Below are 26,881 nucleotides of genomic sequence, written 5' to 3' on the forward strand. Positions count from 1 at the left end.
ACACTGATGAAAGCTGAACCTCGAATATGAGTGTTTCCGAACTCTGCGGCAGGCACGGAAAACTAAAAGTGAGGCAAATATAAATTCGCTGCAGCATTTTTTTAACTTTTCGGCAAGCGCCAATTTTTGAAAATAGTTGTAATCGTTCACAATTTAGGCGCTTAGGATCAGAGGGGTGCAAGTGCCGAAATGATGATTTCGAGAAAACGGACCTCAAAGTTTTTTCTCTAAATCAAAATTATCGAATCGCTTTTTTTACTCAATTTTCGATGGAGTGTGTCTCAAGAGATCTAAAATGAGTGATTCTGAAAGAAAAACCTAAGTTTTTGCGATATTTATGTTGAAACGGCGACCTACTTTTTTGATATTTTTCACTTGCACCCTTCTGATCCCAAGAATGACACTTGCACCCCTCTGACTCCAAACAATATGATCGCATGTTCGCATCCATTATACCAGTTTCAACTCATCTTTTTTAAGAGCTGGTATAAGGATTGATCCAAAACTGATGAGATTTGGATCCAATTTGACGCAGTTCTAAACCGTTTGACAGTTAATGGAACACGAGTGCAGTTGCCAGATTTTTCATTGGATCGGATCTAATTTCTTTGGTTCAATTCTTGTATAAATTAGACCCAAGAATAGACCACGAATACAGATGCTCTAACAGCCCTTTTCGCAACAACTGAGCCATGGTTACTCAGAATGCGCGAATAATTCTGAAGCGGTTTTTGACCGCTTTTTCCATGCTAGAATAGTTATTATTTTTTAGACAAATGATGGATTTGTTGATTTGCTGAATAACAAAAGTCCAAATGTTGTGCATACATATTTTATTTAAAAAAAAATTATTTTTTTTCGCCCGTCGGGTTTCGTCTCCCGGGACCCATTATGCCGTTATGCCAATTGTATTTGGACCACCTTCGTCACCAAACCCTGTAATAAAAATAATATCGGATTAATAGCTAGAAATTACCTTTAGAATGAATATTCACAATGTACATTTTTTAGTTTTTGCTGCACGAAAACAACCAAGTCCGACCGCCTCGCACAAACTGATCATCATTTACTCATGTTGTCGCCTTCCAGCACTCGAGTTCTCTGAGTGCCGAATTTTCTGACGTCTGAGTAAATTTTCCGCTGATATTTGAGTTAATTAAGATCAGCCGTCCGCTGCTTCATACATGTGGCGACGTCTGAGTAAAAGGTAGCCGGGCTCTGAGTATTTCAAATTTAGCGAGATGAGCCGTCACACACACTACCAGACTACACTCAACAAAATCGGGCTATATAATATATCGGGTCAATCCAATAACTTCTATAAATTAGGGTCTTGATAAAAGATAATAGCATTTCTAATGAGAAGTAAAAGAAAATCCAATAAATTCTAGCACTTGGTTTTGGTTGATAAAAATCCGTCTGAAACTACTAAAAGATCCAATAAATTCTATAAGGCAGTCACCCGTAGTAAAATGCATAAGAAGATCCAATAACTTTTATCAAATTTAAACCATTTAAATAATATCGATTCTAAAAAGGAAGATTATTCGTTCGTAAATTAATCATTGTTCATTTTCAAAGCTCAATCCAAAATACTGGTAAGTAGTTTATTTTGATCTGCAATGCAATGAAATATTGTGATTATTTTTATTCCAGAATCCATAAATGCGGAAATAGCAGGATTTATTTTATTTTATTTCGCTCGATGAAATTTTTTCTGCAGCTCAAGAAGAAGACGATCTATGTGAGGGGAAAACTTTATTCGCAGCTTCGTGTGGCTCAATCAAAACATCCCGCTTGATGAGAGGACTTTTTTTTTACATCGCAATACGTCAGGATGTACATATTTCGTCGGTAAGTTCATATAGTTTAATTATTTTGAAGGAAAAGTAATAGTGTTAAAATACATTCCAGAACAAAAGTCCATTAACCATATTTTATGGATACCACCACACGGCAATGAGCGATGCAACACAGAAAGAAACACCAGCTGTATTGAAAGTACGGCGAACATCCAAAAGTGCATGATATGGAGGATGCGGTATATATATTAATTAAAAAAAACTAAATTTAAGGAAAGTAAGTAAAATAAAGCAAAACAAATTTTTAGCAAAATAAACATTAGTAAGTTTCATTGGACCCCACGATACCGTTTCATTTCATCTGCAAAAATAATAAATCATATCAACTTGCCACACTACTGTATTTATCGGAATTTCCAATGAAATCAATCCTTCAACCATTTCAATAGAATAAATTTTTTCTAGTACTGGTAAAAAGTATTGGATTTTCTAGTAGTGCAAAAGCATTGGAATTTCCGATATTCTTTATAGCCAGATTTAGTTCAGTGTAGCTGCATGATTCCTGCGCAACCGTCGATGCGTCCTCTCGTGTAGCAACGTTTGATCGGACAAGACGTGTTTACCGGTATTGTACTGCCCTCGTGTTAAGGGTGATTTCCCTCTGGTAATTTAAGCCTGCACATTGGCGACCGTGACAGTTTTGTCGCAATCGGCAAAGGAGAAGAAAAACAATGAAGGAAATCACTCTTTCACGAGGGTTTAATCGTTAATTATATAGAAAATCAGTGAATTGTGTTGTGAAAGTGTTTGTTTTTTTTTTCTGAAGGCAATAAGAACAGCGAGACGAGAGTCCGCTTGAGCTAGAGAGCCGAGAGAGGCTGTTGTGCTTATAAATATATAGCGTGCTGGGAGTCCGCTGGTTTATTTGAAAGAGGAAAAGTGATGGAAATACAAGCGCGTTGAGAGTCCGCTTGTCCATCAGTAAACAAAGCGTGTTGGGAGTCCGCTAGTAGAATTTTGAGAGAGCAGGCGCGTTGAGAGTTCGCTTGCCTCTCGTTAAAAAAAAACAGCGTGATGGGAGTCCGCTGGTAAACCTTATTAAAGAGCAAGCGCGCTGAGAGTCCGTTTGTTTTCGAATAAGCCTAGCGTGCTGGGGATCCCCTGCTGGTTCATTTGAAAGGAAAAAAAACGATGGAAATACAAGCGCGTTGAGAGTCCGCTTGGATATCAGTAATCAAAACGTGCTAAAAGTCCGTTAGTAGAATTTTGGGAAGAAGAGAAAAAACGTGGTTCGCTTGCCTTCCTTGGAAACAAGCATGCTGGAAGTCAGCTTGTCAGATCGAAAAAAGCAAGAAGGGAGAACAAGCGTGTTGGGAAACCGCTTGCCTTCCAGTTAGTGAAGTGTGTTTGGATGCCGCTTTATTTATGTATGAAAGTTAACTGAGAAAGTGGGAAGATGTTTAAGGACACTGAGAGTGTGCTTAGAACTTAGTGAAAGAAATGCTAGCTACAAGTCAACTTTAAATTACGTCGAAAAAAGGGTGCTAAAATAAATTTAGTCAAATCAAAAAATATTGTAAGTTGAAAGAAAAAGAATAAGCATGATGGCAGAATGATGAATTGATAATTTCAGAAAAAGGCTACAGAAACTGAGCTCATGGGATTTCAAACATTTAAACGTATTCACTTAAGGAATGGGGAGTTTTTAAAATTGGACGAATAGGAAAGGAACGAATAATGCATATGTTATGAAAATTAAATCTGAACCTAAAATATAGAAAACTAAATAAGTATTGAGAAAAACAACATCTTGAAAACGCCTAAAACTCTAGTTTAAAACCTTTTATTTAAATATCGATAAATTCTTGGGCGTTTGTTCTTGTGAATAAAGAAAACAGACAGGCGCAAAACAGTTAAAACGAGAAAGGCAATATGATAGGCATATCAGCCTTTGATAGAACAAACTTGAAAGGAGTCAGTGGAAAAGAGATATTCAGCAGCTCGTTTGTAAAAGATCTTAATGGGTACATGGTTTAAGGTGCTTGTAATAACTTGACGCTTCACCTTTCTCCAATGAAAAATGTGATAGAATACCTTTGAATGCAATTTGGACGCAAGCCTTTTGGATTGTGCAAATGAAGCAATTCTACAATAGTAGATATAATATGAAACTGTAAATTCAGATACAATTTGAAGAAATGTAAAACATTGGAAATTGAACGAAGATGAAGTAAGTCTTGAAGGTTACCTTGGATTTATTTTCCGATTGTGAAAAGCTACGTTTGATGTGGTTTGATTATTGAACAGTTATTCTTTCTACTTCCTAGGCCAGTGCAACAGTTAAATGGAACCGTACAGAAAAGCGAACGGTATTCCGTTCACTTTCAGTATTTCAGCTCTAATCGATTTCAGTGACAGAGAGAATAAATTGAATAGTTTAGATGATTACAACCGCAGTTAAATTCGTATTCGCTTTGGTATGTCATCAGTATTCCATTGAAAACTGCGGAGAAGAAGGGCTATAAAAATCGGAGTTTTATGAAAGTAATGTTGATGATCAAAGAATAGTCATAAATTGGAAAAAGATTATTTTTATTTTTTTTAGTTATAGCTATTTATGAAATCTTGCATCACTTTCGAAGTCTTCATATAAAAAGGCAGAGAGCGGAAAACAGAATACAGGAATAAAGAGACATGAGAAAGGTGATAAGGAGACAGAACACTGTATGCAAGGGTAAGGATAAATAAATGAAGGGAGAAGTAGCCGATTGAAAGCGAACTAGCAGACTGAAGATTGGAAAAAAATGATAAGCAGAAAACATAATACTAGAGACAGATGATTAGAGGAAGTTGATCAAATAAGAAAAAGTGAACGAAAGATAGATAAGGGGATACATGAGAGAGAACACTATTTAGAATCTAAAGATTAGACAGCAGCAAAAAAACTCTATTTATTCGTCTCTAATTCTGAATTGAAAATGTAAATGAAGATCACGAGCGGCTTTGGCGTACTGGTTGAAGTTCAAGTCATCTAAGCTGAGATTGAAACGTTATAAGCAACGGATTTCCGTTAGCCAACTGACGCTAACGAGTGTGAGTGCTCACATGTGGAAAAGAGAGAAAGAGTGTACCTGTCTTTCCAACTTCGTTGGAAGGGTAACAGATCAGTTAATAAACGAGATTCAAGAAGAGTAGACGCGAAATATCTGCTCGTCGTGGAAACAAGACGTCCGGTCACTACAGGGACTTTGGATTATCCTGGTCAGAACCAGTAGAAAATCTTAAAAAGTCGGGGCTAGATGATGATTCCATGTTTGTTTCACTACTTGTTTTCAGTCCAAAAGATTAATCCTTAACGAAACAGCATTTTTATTAACACGTTATTTTTAAAACAGCTTAAAAATATCGAAATAATTTTTTTCTCGACCTGTGTCTTCTACAGAATGTTAATCTAGACTTTAAATTTCCAAAAAACAGTTTATCTCAGTTTTGATAAAAAATCACTTGCACCCCTCTGATCCCAAGTGCCTCAATTAAAATTCATGCCGAAATCAAAGAAAATCAACAAAACTATTGTTTAATGTGCAAAGAACGCTCAGTTTAATAAAATTTGCAAACCTGTTTAATGAAAAACTGGCAAAGACTTAAAAAAAGTTTTTATAATGATTATATTCGAGATATAAAATTTGTTACTCACTCACTGGTAAGTGATTTAATCAGACAAATTAGAAGCGATTTTTTTCTCGTTTGCCAGCAGGGGTGCCAGGTGGTTTTGATAAAAATCAGGACACCGCAATGATAAAAATCAGGATTTTTCAGGACACCACTAAATTGATGAAAATAACATGCAGCTCTGCTTAGATTGCATAACTAAAGGCGAAATACAGGTGCTGAAGACGCCTAAAGTTATGCAACTACAGCGAGAAAAACCTTGGACAACCTGAAGATAACATCGAAAAACACTATTTAAATATCATTTGAACCAAAGATTATCATCGACTAAACTAGTTTAACTATTTTGTAGAAGATTTGTTTGATTTTCTCACCATTTAACAATAAATTTAGTTAAAGTTTAGATATTTTTCAAAAATCAGGACAAATCAGGACATTTTAAACGTCATTTTTCAAAAATCAGGACAATTCAAGCGTTTTTGAAAAATCAGGACGGCCTCTCAAAAATCAGGACAAATCCTGAAAAATCAGGACACCTGACACCCCTGTTTGCCAGCCCTGGCCAAAGATGAATTAGAAGGTTCGCGTCTTGGAAAAGAGGTCAACAGACGGGATTAAATTATTGCATTCACCTAGGGTTGCCAATGTTCCATGATTTGCCTGATTTTGAAGGCCCAATCTGATAAGCCTCTGGTTTTTGAAAATCAGCCTGATTTTTGTAAATTTGGTGGGAAATATGGGTATAGTACGGAACTGCATTAAAGGCATTGATGGAGGTCAAAACATGGATTGACGACAAAAAAAAACGATAACTCTATTGCATCACTGATATTTTTTTTTTTACAACTATTTTTATTATCCCTTTTACTTTGACAAAGTTTAAATGTGCCGAGTGTATCTATAAATTTAACATTTAATTATATAGGTTAGTAGGGGAGGGGGCCGTAATAGTCGCGGCGGCACCACTGATATCTGCGTTGTAATTTACTTCAGCATTTTGGGTTCTAAGAAACTGCAAGGCCGCTGTTATCGCGATTTAAATAAAAACAGTCAATTGGCGATTAAAATAATTTATAACATAAACGAATAGATTTATAATAAATACACACTATTGCAGAGGACATAATTATCTGTTTTTCAAACTTTCGTCAATTTTTATGCATTCGCCGTAAGTTCAACAGGTTGCATTTGTTCCTCCAAAAAACAGCGTTGTGCAACGAAACTGTAAAGAATAAACCAATAAATGTGGTTTTACATCTAATGCAAATAAACCAAAATACCTATTATTTTCTCCCCAGCCGTCATCGATCTCATCGCTAGCCTTTGGGATCACCGCATCCAAATCTTCAAAAATACCATATACAACTTCGTTTTGGGTAAAGATTACCTGCTGATGTCGTTCCGATGGAGGACAAAACACCCTTTCAAAAGAAAAACAAACTTTCAGAACTCCATAAATTTTACATCAAGGTTTCAAAGGCCTAACTTACGAATCGTATAATTTCCGCAACTGCACAAAATGCTGCCCATAAGCCACGCGGGTAGATCCGTTATCGTTGATCTGGGCACTCCAGTTAACACAAACCGTCATGTGCCGGTCCAGTTGCGAGATGATCTGATTGAACTCCTCGTTGTTGGTGCTCTCGTAAACCCGAATGTATTTGGTTTCGGTTTTCATCAGAAAGCTACCGGTCGAATGAACACTCGGTAGACACTTGACCATGGCCTCGCCCGGCGCACGGATCGATACCGTGGACAGTTTGTCGCTTATGTATTCCCGAAAGTCGGTCCCGAACTTGACATCTTCTGCACGCTTTTGCAGATTGCATCTCAAGCTGAGCGTTTCGTTCGTTTTGAGACCACCATTTTCGATTAGGTGCTTCCGATAACCGGGATTTTTTATGTCTAAAATGAGGAAATAAGTTTAGAGAAAATATGAACTTCCAAGAAGTTGGAGAACCTACAAACGATCTTCCGAGGGTTCAGCTGGTAGGTTCCGCAGAAAAGTACGATTTCGTTAATTGTAATTTCCGTCATCAGAGGATGGTGCACTTGGTTCAGATTTTTTAGGTTGATATCGACCCCCAGCTCATTGGTAGCCGGATTGCTGATGTTACAGTTCGCGTCTAACAGGAGCGATTCGTTGACGTTGAAACTCCAGGTGTGCCGAACCAAACGATGTCTGTGGGTAGAGTTGCAAAATGTGTTTCTGAATAATAACTTAACTCAAACTTTTAGCTTAACTAAAGTTACACCCATCTGACCCATCTGATTACTTGAGATATCTCATCGTTAAGGATAACCTCGATAACAACTTTCTAAGTGTAATCGTGTAATTCATACTTACTTCATCTTAGGGTAGTCTGCCGGCATGCCATAGTAGATGAGCATTTTCAGCTGCTTCTGTCCTTTCAGATACGGTGCCTGTAACCATACGGTGCTAACTTTGGTCTCACTGGGTTCGATGCAATCGCCTTCCGATTCGGCAAATGCCTTGAAGACGTACTGCTTCCGTGCTTCCTTCTCTTTGCTCAAATTATCGTTAACCAAGTTCTTCAGATCCCTTCGGATCGAGAGAGGAATTTCCGACTCTTTGGGGTTTACAAGTACGTACCGGGGAGCGTCGATGCAAATGTAGATATCATTGAGTGCACTGACCCCGGCGTTGGTCATGTGGATTTTAATCGGTACCACTTCACCGGCCAGCAGTTCGGTTGGGCATTGAGAAAAGCTCACGTGAAGAGCTGGAGCCGGGGGAAGCACTTCGATTTCCAGCTTCTTATCGAACTGGAGCTGTTTGTTGTCCTTGGCATTGGTGCGGATTGGGAGGGCTTCGAAAAGTTGCTTACCCCACAAGTTCGGGGCTTCAGTTGTGCCGGTAGCGGAAGAGGAAATTTTTCCTACTATGCCAAGGATTCGAAGCTGCCCAGTACATCTGGGAATCAGTTTTAGAGACATCGTTTTGACCTCGTACTCTCCAAAATGAACCGAGGGAATAGAAGTGCTTGTAACGACGTTCTCGATTTCTTTGCGATTGGTGGCATCGATCTCAGTCATAAACAAGGGTTTGTTGGAGTAGATTTCCTGGGATTCCTTGCGGAATTCCCACAGTACGTTAATGTTCTCAAAGGCGATTGGAGGTTTGATGGCGTTCTCTAAATTGAAAGCTATTTCTACTGCTTCTCCGTGAACGCTTTTGGGATTATCCAACGCCGGTGATTCGTGGGTGTAGAGCGATCGAGTGGGTTTGAAAATCATTATCGATTTTCTGGAAGCACTTTGCACAAGCATTTCCTCCATTTTGTTCCAAACACTCTCTTCTATTTGAGTGGACGATATGGTTATGTTGCTGGCCGGTATGTAAAGAGGATTTGCTACCGGGGGAGGAGAAATAACGAGTACTCTTGTTGCGATTTGGAGAATCTTCGGAAGCGAGATCGTGAGGATATCGGAAATTTCACCTCTGGCCAGGATGGCTTTTTGGGTAGCAAGGAAATCTTTGAGGAAGAAGGCTTGCTGGTTGGAACTTTGAAGACTGGAAGGTCTTAAAAGATGTGCCAGACAGTTGCTGGCTTCGTCAAGTTTCTTCAAATTGATTGCCTGTCTTCCGATGGTGTATTGGATGTGGTCCTCGGCTAAATTCCATCCACGGTTTTCGAATACTTGATAGGCTTGTTTGTACGTTCGGAACGAATGTTTCCGCTGACCTGATTTCGAGAATCGATGGCCGGCCAAAACGGAATGGAATGCATATTTTCTGTACTGAGGTGGCGTTGCCAAGAGGTAGCAGTAGGCAGCTTGTTCAAGAAGCAGTGCCGATCGAAGGTCGGAATCTTCGCTGGTCATTCGAATAAGTTGCTTGGCAGCTTCGTTGAACATTTTTGCTGACTTGAGGCATTCCATCGAAAGTAGGGTAGCACGTGTCGCAAATTGAGGCATTTTGCAAATGTTCAAATAGGTGACGATTGCTTCTTCCATGTAGTCATAAGTTTTGCGATTGGGTGTTCCTTGCATGAATGCCGCCAATGCTGCCATCTCCAGTGCTCCAGCGTAATACTGCCAAGCGGAGTCGGCGTTGAAGTCTCGCTTGGCTTGATGATATGCCTGGAAAGCCAAAGAATAGTGTCCAAACATAAAGTAAAGATCACCCAGTTTCCTCGTTTGTAGTTCCGTAGACTCATTTGTGTAAACGACTGCATTTTGATTGGTGTTCGTACCCGGTTTATTGGTAACAAACCATCGCTTAGTTGCACTGAGCAAAGATCTACTAACGCCCTTTTTGTTGGAAATTGAATCATTCAGCACTCCGACCAACTTCTCAACATACGGTATTAACGCTCGAACTGTAAAGTCCTGAACAAAGTGCTTAAGATTGTCCAAATCCCCAGCAGTCAAAAACGTCCCGTGGGCAATGTCTACATCGCTTTCGACCGTCCAAACATTAGGGTTGATCGTCTGTTGAGACAAGCTATCAATGCTTGACGTCAAACTAGCTGTTTCCTGTATTTCAATGCCGGTGTCCTGAACAGGACTCAGCGGATGTGCAATAGATTCCAAAATCACAATGCCTGACGTGGACAATGAATCCGAAGTGCTACTGCTACCTCCCGGGGTAACCGAAATCGTCTGAATGGTGTTGGGCATTGATGTCACTGAGCTCATGTCTTGAGGGGTTTTTGGGGCGCTATCCAATTCGGCGGCTGTCACTTCCGATCGTTGATGTTTCTTCAAGTAACGAAGCCAAGGATCGGGACATTCCATGGGTGGTCCCTGGTGCGAGTTGATTTGCAATAGAAAGCATTTGTGATCCCCGTAGTTAGATTTCAGTCCTTCGAACGCTTGTTGAGCTCTGATGGGGGAAAATGAATTGTTCGTTACATTAATCAGAAATTAAAGTTTGCGTTAAAAATGCTTACTTTCCAATATCTCCTGAGCAGCCATCGTGTAGCATAACATAGCAATTCAACGAATCATTGGCGAACCACTTGGGCAATCTGGGCGGCGTTATGCTCTGCATCATTTGTAGCTTCTTAGTTAGCTGCCCAGCAACCTCTAAAGGATTCACATCAATACTGGAAACCACGATCAGCGAACACAGCAAGTGGCGCGTAAACTCGTGGTCCGAAGGAAACTGAACCGAGAGAAAGGTCTCCCGCCACTGTTCGAACCAGGGCTCTGCAGTCGGAATATCGACAAAGGTTCCGTCTTCTAGCTGTACACCGCGTACTTTTTCACCAACCGCCGAATTTACCGATTCGTTCAGCATCTTTTTGGCCAGGATCGTTTGCGGCGGTCGCCAATTAACATCACACACCCCCACTCGTAGCCCCTTGATCGAGACACTCGTGCCAGCGGTGTCCCGAAAATGTGCTAAAAAGTAAAGTTGAATTCAATTCCAGTTGTTCTAGGGGAGTATCAACCCATCTTACCATCGGAAGAAAGCTTCAGAAAGGGCTGAAGCATTTCCACAAAGGAGAGATTGTTTTTCTGACATAGCTCCTCGGCCTGCGGGGAGATTATTGCTCCAACGATGGGAGAGAAGATGTTCTGGACAATTTCCTTAGGGGTGAGGTTCTGCCCGGTAAGATGTATCATCTTGTCCAGTCGCGTTGATCACGTTAGAAACTGAAATGAGAATAAAATACAGTTTTAAACTTTTCGAAATATAAAATATGTAGAACGCCATCTGTGGGTCAGACGAAGAACTCCACACATGTGGAAATTAGTTATGCAAAGGATGATTCGAAGATAAGTATGAACTGCTAACATATATTGTACATTATCCAACTTTTATTCATAATTTTAAGTAAATATTATAACACAAACCAAACATCAACTAGCGATAAGATACTCTCCCGAAGTTGACTGTGCAACTTATTCAACGATCACCTGCTTGCACGCTTCGAACATAGCACGGGCCCAAATCGAAACAGCATGAGCGCCCGGATCCGGATATTGATAGACCACTCGGTTTGATTCGTCCGCCATCGAAGCTGCGTAAGCTGCTCGGCCGGATTTCGGCACCATGTGCTGTGTGGAACGAGCAACTTCCTCACAACCCTTGGTAAATTCTTCCAAACAGACCAGAATCGGCTTGTTTTCCGAAATCGATCGCTGTAAACGTGTTTGACCTTCGATCAGGGGATCAACCATCGTTCGGTCTCCTGCATTCGTTAGAGCGTATTTGATCATTGTATTAATGCCTCCGGTTAGTGCAGTACTCCAAATTTCAATGCCAAATCGGTCCGGTTCGAGTCGAAATTTGTTGGAGGCCCCTTGAAAGAATAAACTGTACAGAGCTCCTGATGAACCTCCCATTGTTTCCTGCAATATGATGCTTATTTGTTCCAGCAGAAGAACTGGATGAGACAAACGCAATCTGCCTGCTTTCAGTTCCTCAAAAATAGCTTCTGCTCCTTTGCCTATGGTTGTTCCAGTATCACCATCACCGGCCTCTTTATCTATCATATTTAGCATATCCGTACAAGATATCAAAGCTTCACAAACGAATGTGAGGATAGTAGAGGCAAGTTTTACACCACGAGGACTAACATTCTTGTAATCACGTGATTGGTCAATGGCATAATCCTGTGGTGAATCACTGCGTACAACCGCGATAGATTTTGTTTTCATTGAATTCCAAGTTTTCCCAAACAGAGATGAAGGAACATTAACCGGGGCATCTAAATAGTTCAGAAGTTCGGTTGAGCAGGCTAAATTCAGTAGCGTAACTGAAATGCCTGTTTGATCTAACGAAGATAAAAACGTTCCACAATAGACTCTCTTGATGGTATAAGCCTCCCCAATTTTTTCAAGAGCTTGTTTCATGAAAACTCCCATCAAGAACTCAGATGTGCCTCCAAGGTTATTGACCATCAAGACTATTTCTGATTTCTGAGGAACGCATTTCATGAACTTATCTAAAGTAAAATCGAGAATGTCTTTGAAATCTGAACAGCTTTTCATTTTATAAACACCCGGCTCTCCGTGTATGCCTTTTCCTATTTCTATATTGTTGAGGGAGAATTGTGATACGTCTTTTGAGCGTCGAACACCGTCACTTCGTAGTGTATCTTTAGCTAAAAGCTATTAATATTTCGTTATTAATATAGAAATTCAGTAATTTTACCCGACTTACAAATTTCGTAACCTCAATCTTCCTAATTCTCCTTCCAACAACTATCCAACACACTCACTCGTGCTACAATCTGGTAAGTATAATTTAGGGAAATTTCATTGTTTTTAAATTTAATTTTACTTACAATAATATTATTTCTTTTCTATTTCAGATATTCCAATGAACTCAATCGCGTGGACAAATTAATGCTTCCTTACTTCCTGTTGACTTCGTGAATTCTACCCAACTCCCCTTTAGATTGTTTACATCATCATCTTTCGATCTCAATCATCATTATAAGACTAAACACTCTGAGAAAAGCTCCTATCAATATTATCCGAAAATTCTAACAATTATTGATCGGCTAACATTCCCCGACCCGTAACACTGGTTAGGGGTTCTACTAAACCAGTTTTACCTTCTACATCCAACCGTGCAAGTTTAGCTACAGCTCGCCGAATCAATCCTGAAGTAGTTTGAACTACTGCTCTTCTCTTCCTGCCATCTGCTGCCGTTGTTATGCTCACTACTTTTCCTCGGATCCACCCATTTCGTTCTGCCTCATTAACAACAATCACAAGATCTCCCGGTGCTATTTCCTTAGAATCCTGGAACCACTTCGTCCTTCTCGTAAGCGTTGGCAAATATTCCCGGATCCATCGTTTCCAAAACTGGTCCACGGCGTGGTTAAGAAGGTTCCAGTTATTACGATGTGAAGTTCTGTCGTCAATTAACCTTCTCGGGGTCTGAGTAACGCCATTTGAGCTTAACATCAAGAAGTGATTTGGCGTCAAAGCTTCCTGGAGTTCGTGGTCTACCGGAATAAATGTAAGAGGACGTGAGTTCACTATTCCTTCGGCTTCTCTAACTATTGTCCGAAACGTTTCTTCGTCAGGATTCTTTGTCATCTGCATGGCGCTTAGTGCTGCTTTGACGGAGCGCACCATTCTCTCCCATACTCCGCCCATATGTGGCGCTAAGGGAGGGTTGAAGATCCATCTGGTGTCCGTGTTTGTGAAACATTCGGCCAAGTTTCCTGCGTCTATTTCTCGGGACAGCTCGTTGCTAGCGCCCAAAAAATTTGTCCCATTATCGCTGTAAATTTCTTTTGGCGATCCTTTCTGCACTATAAACCGTCTTATTGCCATCTTGCATGATTCTGTATTGAGAGAATGGACGACTTCTAGGTGTACTGCCCGTATCGTCATACAGGTAAATAGTGCGATCCACCTCTTGACGAGAGCTCGTCCAATTTTAATATAAAACGGACCACAGTAATCTAGACCTGTAAAGGAGAAAGGTCTTGAATACGCTTGTAATCTCGCTTCGGGCAATGGTGCCATCCTCGGAATAGCCGGCCTCGCCTTTTTCACCTGACAGTGAGAACATGTTTTCGCCACCTTATTCACTACTGACCTCAGATTCGAAATATGAAATCTTTGTCTAATCTCGTTTACCACCGTTTCTGCGTTGCTGTGCAAAAACCGTCGGTGATACCAATCTACGAGAAGTCTTGTTCCAGCATGGTTGGACGGAAGTATTATGGGATACCTTACATCGAAAGACGCGTACGATGCAGCTACAATGCGACTTTCCAAACGAATTACTCCATGGGCATCCAGACACGGCGATAATCTGAACAATTGGCTACTAGTTGGCAGTTGAACCCTTCTAGTTTTCGTTAACTGCGCTGCCTCAAGCTCTTTAAGTTCCCTCGGATACGCTTCCTGCTGAATCCATCGAAATATAGTGGCTTCCGCTTTGATAAGCTCGTCTTGTGTTAGCGGACCACTTGGTACCTCTCCAGTTCTCTTGACGCGTAGATGATTGTAGTAACGATAAACTTGTCCTATGGCACGCCAAAGCCGCATCCACTTAGAGAAACAATCCCATTCAACCATTCGCAATCCTTTTTCTTCAATGTGTACGAAACATTTCTGCAATTCTTCAGTAGTATCCACTTCCGATACGGCATCCGCCGGCCACGCATCTTCGTTTTCCAAGAGAAATTCCGGACCTCTGAACCATCGACTTTCTGGGGAGAAATTTGGATGTTTACCCCACTTCGTTGCGTCATCGGCTACATTCAGCTTGGACGGTATCCATCTCCAATCCTCTGCACGTGTCGTAGTAAGTATTTCGCCGACCCGGACACCTACAAATTTTGTGTACCTTCGCTGATCTGAGTTGAGCCATGCGAGCACCGTTTTTGAGTCACTCCAGAAAGTAGTTTTGCTGATGATTAAACGATGTGATTCTATAATCGAGTTTTGCATACGCGATCCAATAACGGCTGCTTGCAACTCTAAACGTGGGATGGATAAAACTTTCAAGGGAGCCACTTTGGCTTTACCTGCAACGAGTGAGCATCGAACTCTTCCTCCGATTTTGACGCGCATGTAGGCCACGCATGCGTAAGCGCTATCGCTAGCGTCGCAGAAAATATGCAGCTGTACTTCCTCCAGCTGATCTGTAGTGCAATTCGGAAAATAGCTCCTGTTAATGCGTACATCACCCAGTCTGGCAAAGTAGTTGGCCCACAACTGCCATTTTTCGTTGATTTCTTTCGGGATTTTCTCGTCCCAATCAGTTTTTGCCCGCCAAATATCTTGGATTATAATTTTTCCATGCACTACGAAGAATGACAACAATCCTAAAGGGTCAAATAAGGACATAACAGTTCGTAGCACTTCCCGTTTTGTTGGTCGTAATGGTTCTAATTGCATCGAGGTACGGTAAGTGAAGACATCCAGTTTAGGTTTCCAATACATCCCCAAGACACGTTCCATAGAGTTGCAGTCCAGACTCAGCATTTTTTCCTCCTTCCCGTCGGAAGCGCCGACCCGTTTGAGGAACTCCGTGGAATTTGACAGCCAATTGTGTAGTTGAAACCCTCCTTTTGAGTGCACTAACTTTACTTCCAGCGCCAGCTTAACTGCCAGTTCCACCGTATCCGCGCTGTCTAACCAATCGTCCATATAGTGGCGCGTCCTGATCGCCTCCGCCGCATCGGGATATTCTCGTTCATGTTCAGTTGCGTTGAGGCTCATAACATATTGAGCCGAGCAGGGCGAGCACGTGGATCCAAATGTGGCAACATCCATTATATAAACTTTCGGCAGATCCCGCGCATTCTCCCGCCACAACAACCTCTGGCAGTCGCGATCCTCTCGTCGTATCCTCACTTGGTGGAACATCTCCTTGATGTCGGCACATATGGCTACCGCTCGTTCGCGAAATCCAAAGAGAATTCGAGGCAAGGAGCTCAGAAGGTCAGGCCCTTTCATCAACACCGAGTTCAATGAAATACCGTCCACCTTAGCAGCGGCATCGCAAAATATACGGATTTTGGACGGCTTCTTTGGGTTGATTACTATACCTAAGGGTAAATACCACGTTTTCCTAGGGTCTGCTCTTTGTAACTCTTCGTTCGACGCTTCGTGTATGTAGTTCTTGTCAACGTATTCTTTCATTTGTCGCCGAACACTCTCAGCAACAACTGGATCGCTGGCCATTCGTCTTTCTAGACACTGCAGCCTGCGTTCGGCCATCACCCTGCTGTCCGGAAATTCAAAATGGTCGTATTTGAAAATCAATCCTGTTTCAAACCTATCGGCAATTCTTCTCGTCGTTTGTTGCATGATCTGGTTCGCTCGTTGATTTTCTCGTGATTCCAGATGTTCTGTTGCGGTTATTCCCAGGGAATCAATCCTAAGGTATTGTTCGACCAACTCGTGTAAGGATTTACTCTGCTCACATTCGCACATATGAAAAAATCCAGCTTCGGACGATCCGAATTCCGATGCTCCATAAACCGTCCATCCCAGGCGACATTTTGCTGCTATCGGATCCCCTATTGCTCCTTCTCGAATTTTTTGCGTTGCCGCTACGTACAGATTATCATTACCGATCAGAATCTTCGGTATGGCGTTCTTGTAACTCTGAATCGGTAATCCTTGAAGATGTGGGTACTTTTGAATCAACTCCTGTCCCCGGATGGTCTGCTTGGGCAGGTTTAAACACTTCACCGTCCTAACCTCCTTCAATTTGTAATGTTGTCCTGGATTAGAGTTGCCACATATATCTAATGAGACTCGTTTAGAATTCTTTTCGTTCCGTCGTATATTTGCGGTCCATTGTAGACATAGCGGTGCTTTTTCTCCTTCTACCTCTAGCTGCTTAACGACTTCCTCTTCTACCAGCGTCAACGAAGATCCTTCATCCAAAAATGCAAACACCTCTACAGATCGTCCATTTCCGAACAACGTTACCGGTATGATTCGGAACAACGTCGTATGCTCCGCATGATGATGGTTTGCAACTGCTCCAGTCGCCTTGGGTTCTGATTCGTCATTCGGTTTTTCGTGCAGTGAAGGATGGTGTTTTTGTTTACACTCATCGATCCCACACTGCTTCGCAGCCTTACACGGTCTCCTTCCGTGGCAATTGAGACAGCTACTGCACATATTAAGCTCCCTTACCTTCCTCCACCTATCAGCGACGTTCAGTTCCACGAATTTCGGGCAATTTTTGACTCGATGCTCAGGGTCCCGACAGATAAAGCAAACTGGAATAACGTTTTTCCTTACTCGTTCAACCTCAACCTTCATTTGGTGGTCAGCGATACGATTATTCGAGACGTGGGACATAACAGCACCAGCGGATGTCCTCATATCAACGACTTCTTCTGATTCTGAATCGGATTCCACCTCAGCATGCGCACCGAAGAAATTCTGCTCCCTCATTTTATCCTTTCGTCCGGTTCTCTGAATAGGTTTGGAGCTCATATTGTCACGATTTACCGACACATTGGAAATACCTTTTACGATGCCGCCCAAATATGTGCAGAAAGTCGGTAAGTCGGCTGTCCCTACTTTTTCAATATACATGCCCCATTCCATTTGAAAATTTGGTGGCAGCTTCTCAACCAATTCAAACAGTAACGTTGGGTTGTTCAGATGTTGATCCGCTAGTGCCAGGTGACAGCATAGATTTTGAACAGCTAACCCGAAGTTGACTAATGTTTCCAGTTTATCGGCTCTTGGGGCAGGCACTTGCTTAGCTTTCTGTAGCAACCTATAGATCAAAATCTCTGGTTTACCATAAAGAGTCTCTAGCGTACTGATGATCGAGGGTACTGCGTCTGGCATCATGAGTCGACTGCATACTGCTTCATAGGCGGAACCTTTTAGACATCGTTGTAGTCTCATAAGATTTTCTGTGTCGTCGAATCCACAGGCTTCTGAAGTCATACGGAAAGTACGAATGAAGAGCGGCCAATCTTCGGGATTCCCGCTAAAAATCGGCAAATCTTTCGTCAATATTTGTCGAGATAATAACTGCTTCTTCGTAGGGCACACTTCAAAACTTATCGGTCCATTCGCACCATTAACACTTCCACCTTCGTCAACACGGGTAGCAGGTGCACCACCAATTGATCCATATTGCGGGTTGCCGTCATACACAGCCGCTGAAGTGCTGGCATTAGCCCATGCCACTTTTGACAAACCGGAAAAGCTTTCCGCGCGATTGGGAGATAACTCCGATGGATAGTTGAAACCTCGCCCATTTGGCGGAACAAAGGAAATATTTTTAAATTGCTCTACAATTTGACTTTCGTCTTTGTTCAATTCTGAGGGACCTATCTTTCGACCTGATCTGTTTATTTCCATTTGATTGGACCAGCTATTGGCGTGTACAGGAACTTTACTTTGGAAAAACTTTGACAATTCAGAAACCCTATTGTTTGCTGTGTGTGCTAATCTACCTCTCGGTTCAGTTTTATTAGCTAGCTCCTGACTTCTTGGCTCTCGCAAAGTGGATTGGAAACCCAACGGAGGTAGTCCCTTGCGCCACTCTTCTACCTTATTTATCCCACTTTGAGCGGATTTCCTACTCCTGGTTTCACTTACGGCGTCTTCCTCGTCCTCCAGTGCCTGTAGCTTCTTTTTCATAAATTCTTCCTCCAGTTGAAGTTGTCGTCGTTCGAATTGAGCCTCTTTTTCCAGACGTTCCTGCTCGCGTCGCCTTGCATCATCTCGACGTTCGAAATCGAGCTGCTTTTCACGCAGCGTTTTTTCCGCCTCGAGTCGTTGAAGGGTTAACCGAGCTCTGGTTTTAGATGACGTTATCGAATTGTGGGTCAAAGCTCTTGTTGGTACGATCGTCTCTCCCCTAGGAGTAGCAGGCTCGGGTCTCGAATCCATAACCGTAGCCTTTTGGCACGCCGGGCACGTGAAACTACGTTCACTGATGCTTTCTCCAACGCCTACGCACGCATAGTGCCACCAAGTGTCACAGTGATCACATTGGACCATTTCATCGTTGTCCGGTGCAGTACAAGCCGAGCAACTTCCGACCTTACCGTCCGGGAGCACGTTGTCCATTGGTTTTCCTTCCATTTTCAAGAAATTTCTTTTAGTTTGTTGAGGGAGAATTGTGATACGTCTTTTGAGCGTCGAACACCGTCACTTCGTAGTGTATCTTTAGCTAAAAGCTATTAATATTTCGTTATTAATATAGAAATTCAGTAATTTTACCCGACTTACAAATTTCGTAACCTCAATCTTCCTAATTCTCCTTCCAACAACTATCCAACACACTCACTCGTGCTACAATCTGGTAAGTATAATTTAGGGAAATTTCATTGTTTTTAAATTTAATTTTACTTACAATAATATTATTTCTTTTCTATTTCAGATATTCCAATGAACTCAATCGCGTGGACAAATTAATGCTTCCTTACTTCCTGTTGACTTCGTGAATTCTACCCAACTCCCCTTTAGATTGTTTACATCATCATCTTTCGATCTCAATCATCATTATAAGACTAAACACTCTGAGAAAAGCTCCTATCAATATTATCCGAAAATTCTAACAATTATTGATCGGCTAACATATATCTTCCAGGACGATTCCGTTTTGCTTAAATGTAAAGCCAATCGTGGCCAGATTACATGATCGTATTAGGTTTATGCCAAAGTCATAGATTTCATCCAGACTACACCCAGCTTCAGCCATAGCTCCAAGTATCTTATGAACCAGAACCACTCCTGCCAAACCTCGCTTTCCAACGCTGGGCCTCACATGTTCAGCATCAATCGAACAATCTTCACCGACCAGCAACATTCGCACGTTTTCAAGCCCCAGCATCGATTTCGCCCGTTCCAAAGCAATGCCGAAATTCAATCGATCTCCGGTATAGTTTTTAACAATCATTATCAAACCGGCACCTTTCGAGCAGCCCACCGCCTTTAAACAAGACATAATCGCCGATACCGAAGGTGAACTGAAGATATCCCCGCAAACGGCACCGCTAAGCATTCCGCGACCGACATACCCGGCATGGGCAGGTTCATGACCACTTCCTCCACCGGAAATAAGTTTGACGCGTTCATCCAATGGATCGTTGTCAATGCGCAGTACACATTTGCTGTCCATAAGCAATTGGAGCCCATCATGGCCACGGATCAATCCTTCCAGAGAGGACGATGTTGATGTCAACAAGTTCATATTCGATTCCAACAAGTTGATTACGTATTTAGTTTTTCGATGCTGCTACTTACTCTGGAGAATTATTGGTAAGCTATATTCACCTATCGGGTAGTGAAGACTTGTAATAACGATTTATAGTATCAGTTTTAGCTATTTTAATGGAGATTTAAAGTATTTTTACCGTGAATACGTGATGCAAATGAAAATTACGTGTTATCAGTAGACAAACTGAATCAAAACAATCATCGGCACAAGTATCATCATTAGATCAACTATCAAGTGCGAAGATGATGGAAAACAAAGAAATAAAAGAGTTGCTAGTCAGATTAGGGTGGCTAGAAGTTTTGATTATGATGCGGGATAGACTTGATAGCAACATATATACAGGTTTCCCTATAGGATTACGTATTACTCGGGTCACGTCCGTTTTGAAAAAAGAAAAAAGCAAAAAAAAAATGAATGGTTACTCTACTTAACGACCCGTTCGCTGTATCGTAAAGTGCGTCCAAACGATTCCATTTCATGAAAAAAAGACTAGCTTATCGTACATTAATAATCCAAAACTATAAAGCTAATCTTTCGTGAGTCCTGGGAAAAAGATAATGGAAATCGTTATTGTATCATACTGATTTATGCGGGTACTACTAACGAAAAATAGTAATAGAAACCGAAACAAATAATGGTGCTTGTGGGAGTCGAGTAACGTCCTGACTCAATTTTTTTTTGCGATTTTCATCTCTTAGGATGATCATTCATCCCATGGTGTCCTGTCTTCTCTGTGACTGACGGCGTCGAGTCGACAGTTCAGTGACATTCGATGGTTTTTTGCAGTTGCAGCTGACGATTTTAGTTTGGATGATCCTTCAATGGGGACAGAGAAATGAGATGAGGCCCTTTGAGATTTATTTTTAATTGACATGTATTTTGGATAATGTTTCTAAAAACAAAAACTTTTTCATATGATTAGAGGAGAAAATAAATAATGAAGCTATAAACTGGCCATAAATGAATACGCGTGTGCTCTTATTCCGTTTAGAATCTGCCTTCTGCCTCATTCAGAAGTATTGGTAAAGAAACAGACATCCAAAGTTATTTCAATATTTTTCTACGTTGAGCATACGAAAACACCCTGACAGGTGGATAGGTTTCCCCTTGAAAATTCAACCATATCGGGTCGATTTTCAAATTGCACATTCCAAGCTGACCAGACAATTTTTTCGTAAATTAATAATTAGAACTATGAAATATTTACCTGAATAATCCGCCTAGCTGTTAGTTGTAACACTTCCTAGCGGTTAACACTTAAAATTACTCGATTTTTTCGTAACAAACTTCGCTGCTTAAACAATGTTGACAAATCGCACCAGCAGAAATTTACAAGCACACGCTCATTTTCTTATAACCATTTTTGGTTGGAAAATAACCATTTTTCGGGTTTTGCTGTAAAACTGTGAATATGGTTATTTTTTAAGAAAAGATGTGGTTGAAATTTAAACCATATTCGAAGTTTCGGAGCGTTAACCAAAAAATGGTTAAAAATTTAACCTCAACTTTGTCGGACCTATTTTGCATTCGAATATTTGAATAGTCGACATTTTGTTTTTTTGTGGTGTTTTCTGAAAGAGTAAAATAAATCATGACCAATCACGCGAAGAACAGAGCAGAAAAAGTAGTTCGGAGCCGGAGGAAATTATCCCCGTCAAGCCTAGCTAGCAAATAGAGACTTGGCGAGCCGGTGCCTAGCAGCATTTCCCGGATCCGAACCGTTGAATTAACCTATGGAACTGTTCAGGATGGATGAATACCAGCAGACAAGAGCAAACCGAATTATTTATACCGCGTGAGTGCACATCGAACACCTAAATCCGAGCAGCATTACCCGCATCCGGAGTTATGTTTTCCCAATGGGCTAAACCAACTTTCAAGGCATCATGAAGCAATCTGCTAATAAGTCTTTCTATTATTTTTATCGACCGTAGAACCATGACCATTTGCATCCTTTTTAGCTCCACTGATTTGGCGGATCAGAAACTACGTTCGTTGTATGTTTCCGGAAACATTAAAATTCAGTTCAGAGAATCATTTTTTGCCCTGTCGATTTCCAAAATCATCAAGTAAGTTTAAAAAAAAGTTTTCTTAGTTATATGTGGATTAATTGAACACCTTATTCTGCTTTTAGTGCTCTGTTGGATTGGAACAACTCGCACCCAAAGGTTTCCAAACAGTTCGGTTGCACATCAAAGAACAATTTTCCCGCAAACAATCAATTCCGGACATGCATCTGATGGCAGCATCAATTGAACTCGAACACAATCTCCCAACAAATTGTACATCACAATATACGATATATACGCTGTGAGACGCGTGAAAACTAGCATATGGGAGACATGGGAACAGCGATGGCACTCGAATCAATCTTTTCTCAGGCAAAATAAATACGCACCTACGCAGTACAAAGACCGGAAAAGTCCCGCAGACCAGCGTGTTCTTTCAAGACTTCGTATTGGGCACACTAGACTGACACACGCATATTTGTTCGAGAAAACTACTGCACCGATTTGCCAGTTCTGTGGTGTACAAACTACAATTCAACATATTCTAACTGACTGCCACGGATTCAAAGAAGCACGTGATAAACACAGTATAAGAGGAACAGTCTACGAAATCTTAAGAAACGAAGAATCACAAGAACATTCACTTTTAGAATTCCTTAAAGAATGTAATATCTACAAAACTCTGTAGAAATTAAATAATCAAGACACGAATGCCGCAGAGATGGTAAAGTGTCTCAAATAAAACAAAAAAAAAAAAAAAAAAATATACGATATAAACTATTGAGAATCATTGCGCTTTTATTTTAGTATTGCAGAATTTCCATTAAATTCGTTCATCGCAACAAACGGCTCTTTCCATTAAGGTTCAATTTCAACCATTTTTCAACATCTCCAAAGAAATTTCATTCGGTTGTAAAATAACAATATTCGAACTTCTCCCAAAAAAGTCATTTTATGACTTCTCATTGAGAACTCATAAAATGGCATTTCCCAGGTAAAGGTCAAAAATGGTTATTTTTGAATCTTAAATGGTTTAATAATCTCTAGCGTGCAGAAAATTTGAGCGACGACCAATTAGGTCAACTTTATTCTTATTGGATTATAAATCCCGCCCTCCCGAAAAAAAGGAAAAAAAAAACAGCCGGACATGCTAAAATAAGTTTGATTGAAAGTTCTATTGAAATTCTAAATGAAAAAAATATATATAGGAATTAAATTTTACGGGGATTTCATAAGACTGGAATAGTCGTTATTTTCAAATTTTGAAGAAGGTTATTAATATTTGATGTTGTTCTCTAAAAACTTTTAAATTATTAATATCAGTTGAAGAAAATCGAATGAAAAAAACTCATATAAACTCAAAATGTGGCGAATTCGGAGACTTCATTCACTGTTGTTGAGGCTGTTGAGTCCTAAAGTAGTTAGATTGACTTTTGCGTGTAAGTGTTTCGGATCGAATAATAAACAAATTGATAACAGGTTCCAGTTTTTCGCAAATAAAAATCCTAAAAAATCCTTTGTCTTATTCCATAATCAACCAGAAATCTTTGGGTAGGTAATACCGTTACAGTTCAATCTTTCCCTAATAACGATTTTGACTTTAAATTTCTAGCTACGAAATGCCGCCCGGACGTGGGACAACGACGACGCTGACCACGACCCAACTCTACATCAACATCAGCATCTTGTCGCTTGGTCTCAATGCGGTTTACGTGGCCTATCTGGTCAATTCTGGTCACCTGTACGATACCGGTAAGTGTTGGTCCTCCCATGTGGTTCTGCTGCTTCCAGCCATCGAGCTCCTGAAGGATCTGTTCGTCAGAAAAGCCTTCATGCTGGATGGTGCGGCCCGTGCTTCCCTTACTTCAGGGATTACTTCCACCACCGGATCTAGCAAAAACGCCAAAGGGACAACGAAGAAATCATCTCCTCTTGGCGATTCCGGAGGCATAGTCGGCATCATCTTCGGTTCGATTGTATTTTATGCATTCGTTTGTCTCATTCTGGGAGCTCCTTTGGATCAATACGAGGAAACTGTTTCGCTGGCCAGTGTCCTAACGTCGTTAACCATTTTTCCGATAGTTTTGTTCCTCGGTCATACCGAGACGATGCGATTGTTGTTTTCTGAAAGTCTAGAGCTTCGGTCGTCCTTGGCCAATGGTTACTTGAACCTGCTGAAGAACAACTGCATCGGAGTGATCCTCGGAGCTTGGGGAGCATCGGTGGTGGCTCCGCTGGATTGGGACCGTCCCTGGCAGGTGTATCCGGTGCCGAATGTTGTCGGAGCCATTGCGGGCGCCTTTGGCATGAACGTGTTCACCTTGCTTAGCACGACGTACTTTGCGCTCACTAATGACCGTAGGAAAAGGGGAATGGTTTAAGGACAAAAGTTGTTTTTGGCGGACTTTTTCGTGTCGATTTGTTTATCCTTTGGCGAATTTAGTGATCATTTTCGATCCTGGTTTCTAGTCTATCGAGTATTAAGTGTTAATAGCTGTTGCACAAGTATAGGACGAGCAATGAAACAATATTATTTCAAACTTTTGACACAATGCTTAGTATAATTGTGCATGATTCCGTAGTCGGAAGTAGAATAATCATACTACTAAATGTTAAATAACTATTATTCAGCACAAACATGTTTTCTTTCAATGTTTTGGTAATCGAAAGGGTCAACTAATAATTGTATTGTAATTTCATTCATCGTTCTCAAGACTGAACCTCTGAATAAGATTTTTTCGCTCAACACGAAATGGTCGAATTCGAAACTCGGCTGTTTTCAATTGACTATTTAAACTTAGAACTATTAATTTAGTATTTTAGAGTTTGATTATTCATCCTAAAATTAAATAAGTCATATAATAAATTGTATGATACCTATACTGCCGCTATTCGCAAGACTGTCCCATTTGCATTTTCGTCATTTTTCAGTTTATCTCAAAAATCGTTCAAATACAATTAGTTCTTCAATTTAGACTATAAACTTTCATAACTTTGTTCTCGACATATATGAAAAAAATACCAAATCATGTCTGTCCCATATGAAATATACCCGCAAAGCTGTCCCATATGTCTATTTTTACAGAATGCTTTAAAATTGCTTTTCTAATTTACTTTAATTTTACAAATATTCATACAATGTGTGCGACAAAATAAGCATTCATTGAAATTACGAAAGTTAGACTAGATAAAACAGTACAGTTAAGTCGAAAATAACAGTTTCCATAATTTTTACAAGCTATGATTAGCCTAATGGGTAAATTTCACAAAACTGTTTTTTTTTATCTCGCATTAGGCTTATTGAATTGTTCGTTGTAAAACATGGAAAATAGTCAGCTACAAAGCCATATTTTTTGAGGTTTTTGTCATGCTCTTGTTTCCTGCTTGGACTACCATAAAATCTATGAACCAAAATACGCGTACCTGGCAGCACACGCGTAAGTCATAATGTATTGATTTTTCTCAATGAATATTTGCAGCCAAGATGCTTCGCCTTTTCTGATTCAGCAATTTGTTAGTATTTATAATCTTTCTAAAAAGATAATCGACAGAAATTTTTTCCAAAAGATGAAGGTATAGGTTGTTTTATTCATGGAACGTTGTTATTGATTTTATTTTAGACCTACTCAATTTTTACGATAAACTTATAATATGTTATAAACATCATTTTAAACTTATTTTCATCAGTAAACAACCAGTAAAGTGAATAATACAGCGCAGATAGAGAGAATCAAATGATCAACTGACAAAAGAAAAGCCAAATATGGGACAGCTTTGCGGGTACATTTAATACGCATGCGAAATATACTCGCAAGGCTGTCCCATCATTATTTTCTCCTCTGCATCAACAACTTCCAAAGCAAAAAAACATTGAACGAAATTCTACAACAATTATCTTGATATCTGTGAAGAAAGAAATAGAAAAGGTAAAGTTTCAACCGAGAAATCCACGAAAGTTTATAAAAATCTTTAAAGCCGTTTTTCTCGGTTCGTTGTTTTTGTATATGGGACAGACTTGCCGGCAGCGGCAGTATATGTGTAATACTGACATTTTGTACTGTTCAATTGGAAATATAGTCCTTATAAATCCTACAAAATAAATTTTAATAATACAAAACGTTCTCGTCTATTGCATCTTATTTTCCGAACACCCTTGTAAGCTTCACGGAATAATTTTGGTACTCAAAATGTAAGTGTCCAGTGGGTTGGTCGGGATGAATATTTTTTTAATTTGATTCGGTAATTTTATTAATGTCAACAAATCTTAACTCTTTCCTTTTCATGAGGTTTCTTCAATTTCAAAAATATAGGTTAGGTGCATTTTGTTTTTTTTTTTGTAATTTCTTTATTTGAAACGGTTCAAACCTTACGGCTTTAAGGAGCAAAACTAGTTTTGTATGTTTAGAATTGTTTGCTTAGTCCAAATCATCACTTTTTGAAGAAAACAGGAAATAGGTAGGGAAATAAGAAAATAAAAAAATTATAGACGAAGATCAAAAGCTTTTAGGAAAAGGTATATTTCGAACATGTAGTTCATTTCATCTTTTTTTAAAATTTTTTTTTTCATTTGTCATATTTTTTTTAATTGTTTGTTTTTTTCTATATTTTTGTCATTTTTGTAATTTTATAATTTTCGACTTTTTTGTAGGATCCGCTATTTTTTATTTTGATTATAATATACATATTTTTTTATTTTTGTCATTTTTGACGATTTGCACAAGTTTATTATTTTGATAATTTTG

At 40.1% G+C, this 26,881-nt stretch overlaps 3 protein-coding genes across 6 annotated transcripts; 1 reads left to right on the top strand and 2 right to left on the bottom strand.

Moving 5' to 3' along the window:
• Positions 1–6,528: 6,528 nt before the first annotated feature.
• LOC129751015 (trafficking protein particle complex subunit 8) lies at positions 6,529–21,468 on the bottom strand. Of its 3 annotated transcripts, none has more exons than XM_055746250.1 (8): positions 21,338–21,468; positions 10,904–11,099; positions 10,391–10,844; positions 7,822–10,323; positions 7,439–7,656; positions 6,965–7,379; positions 6,755–6,895; positions 6,529–6,696 (listed from the first exon to the last, which is right to left on the bottom strand). In XM_055746250.1, exons 2-8 carry the CDS (start codon positions 11,067–11,069, stop codon positions 6,630–6,632), a joined length of 3,963 nt encoding a protein of 1,320 aa, XP_055602225.1. In that variant the 5' UTR covers positions 11,070–11,099; positions 21,338–21,468; the 3' UTR covers positions 6,529–6,629. The 3 variants fall into 3 exon arrangements, with proteins under 3 accessions (XP_055602225.1, XP_055602226.1, XP_055602227.1); XM_055746251.1 differs by lacking the exon at positions 21,338–21,468 and adding an exon at positions 20,157–20,858; XM_055746252.1 differs by lacking the exon at positions 21,338–21,468 and adding an exon at positions 20,267–20,346.
• On the bottom strand, positions 11,127–20,163 carry LOC129751016 (triokinase/FMN cyclase-like). Its single transcript, XM_055746253.1, is given in 2 exon segments — positions 11,127–12,481; positions 19,488–20,163. Coding segments are annotated over 2 exon segments (1,749 nt in total). The 5' UTR covers positions 20,104–20,163; the 3' UTR covers positions 11,127–11,348.
• A 2,019-nt stretch (positions 21,469–23,487) lies between the features above and the next one.
• On the top strand, positions 23,488–26,232 carry LOC129754379 (uncharacterized). 2 transcript variants are annotated; one of them, XM_055750398.1, is made up of 2 exons: positions 23,488–23,690; positions 23,752–26,232. In XM_055750398.1, exons 1-2 carry the CDS (start codon positions 23,503–23,505, stop codon positions 24,518–24,520), a joined length of 957 nt encoding a protein of 318 aa, XP_055606373.1. In that variant the 5' UTR covers positions 23,488–23,502; the 3' UTR covers positions 24,521–26,232. The 2 variants fall into 2 exon arrangements, with proteins under 2 accessions (XP_055606373.1, XP_055606375.1); XM_055750400.1 differs by having other exon boundaries at positions 23,592–23,694.
• Positions 26,233–26,881: the final 649 nt, after the last annotated feature.

This window comes from Uranotaenia lowii, chromosome 3 (genome assembly GCF_029784155.1).
Source record: "Uranotaenia lowii strain MFRU-FL chromosome 3, ASM2978415v1, whole genome shotgun sequence".
Lineage (NCBI taxonomy): Eukaryota > Metazoa > Arthropoda > Insecta > Diptera > Culicidae > Uranotaenia > Uranotaenia lowii.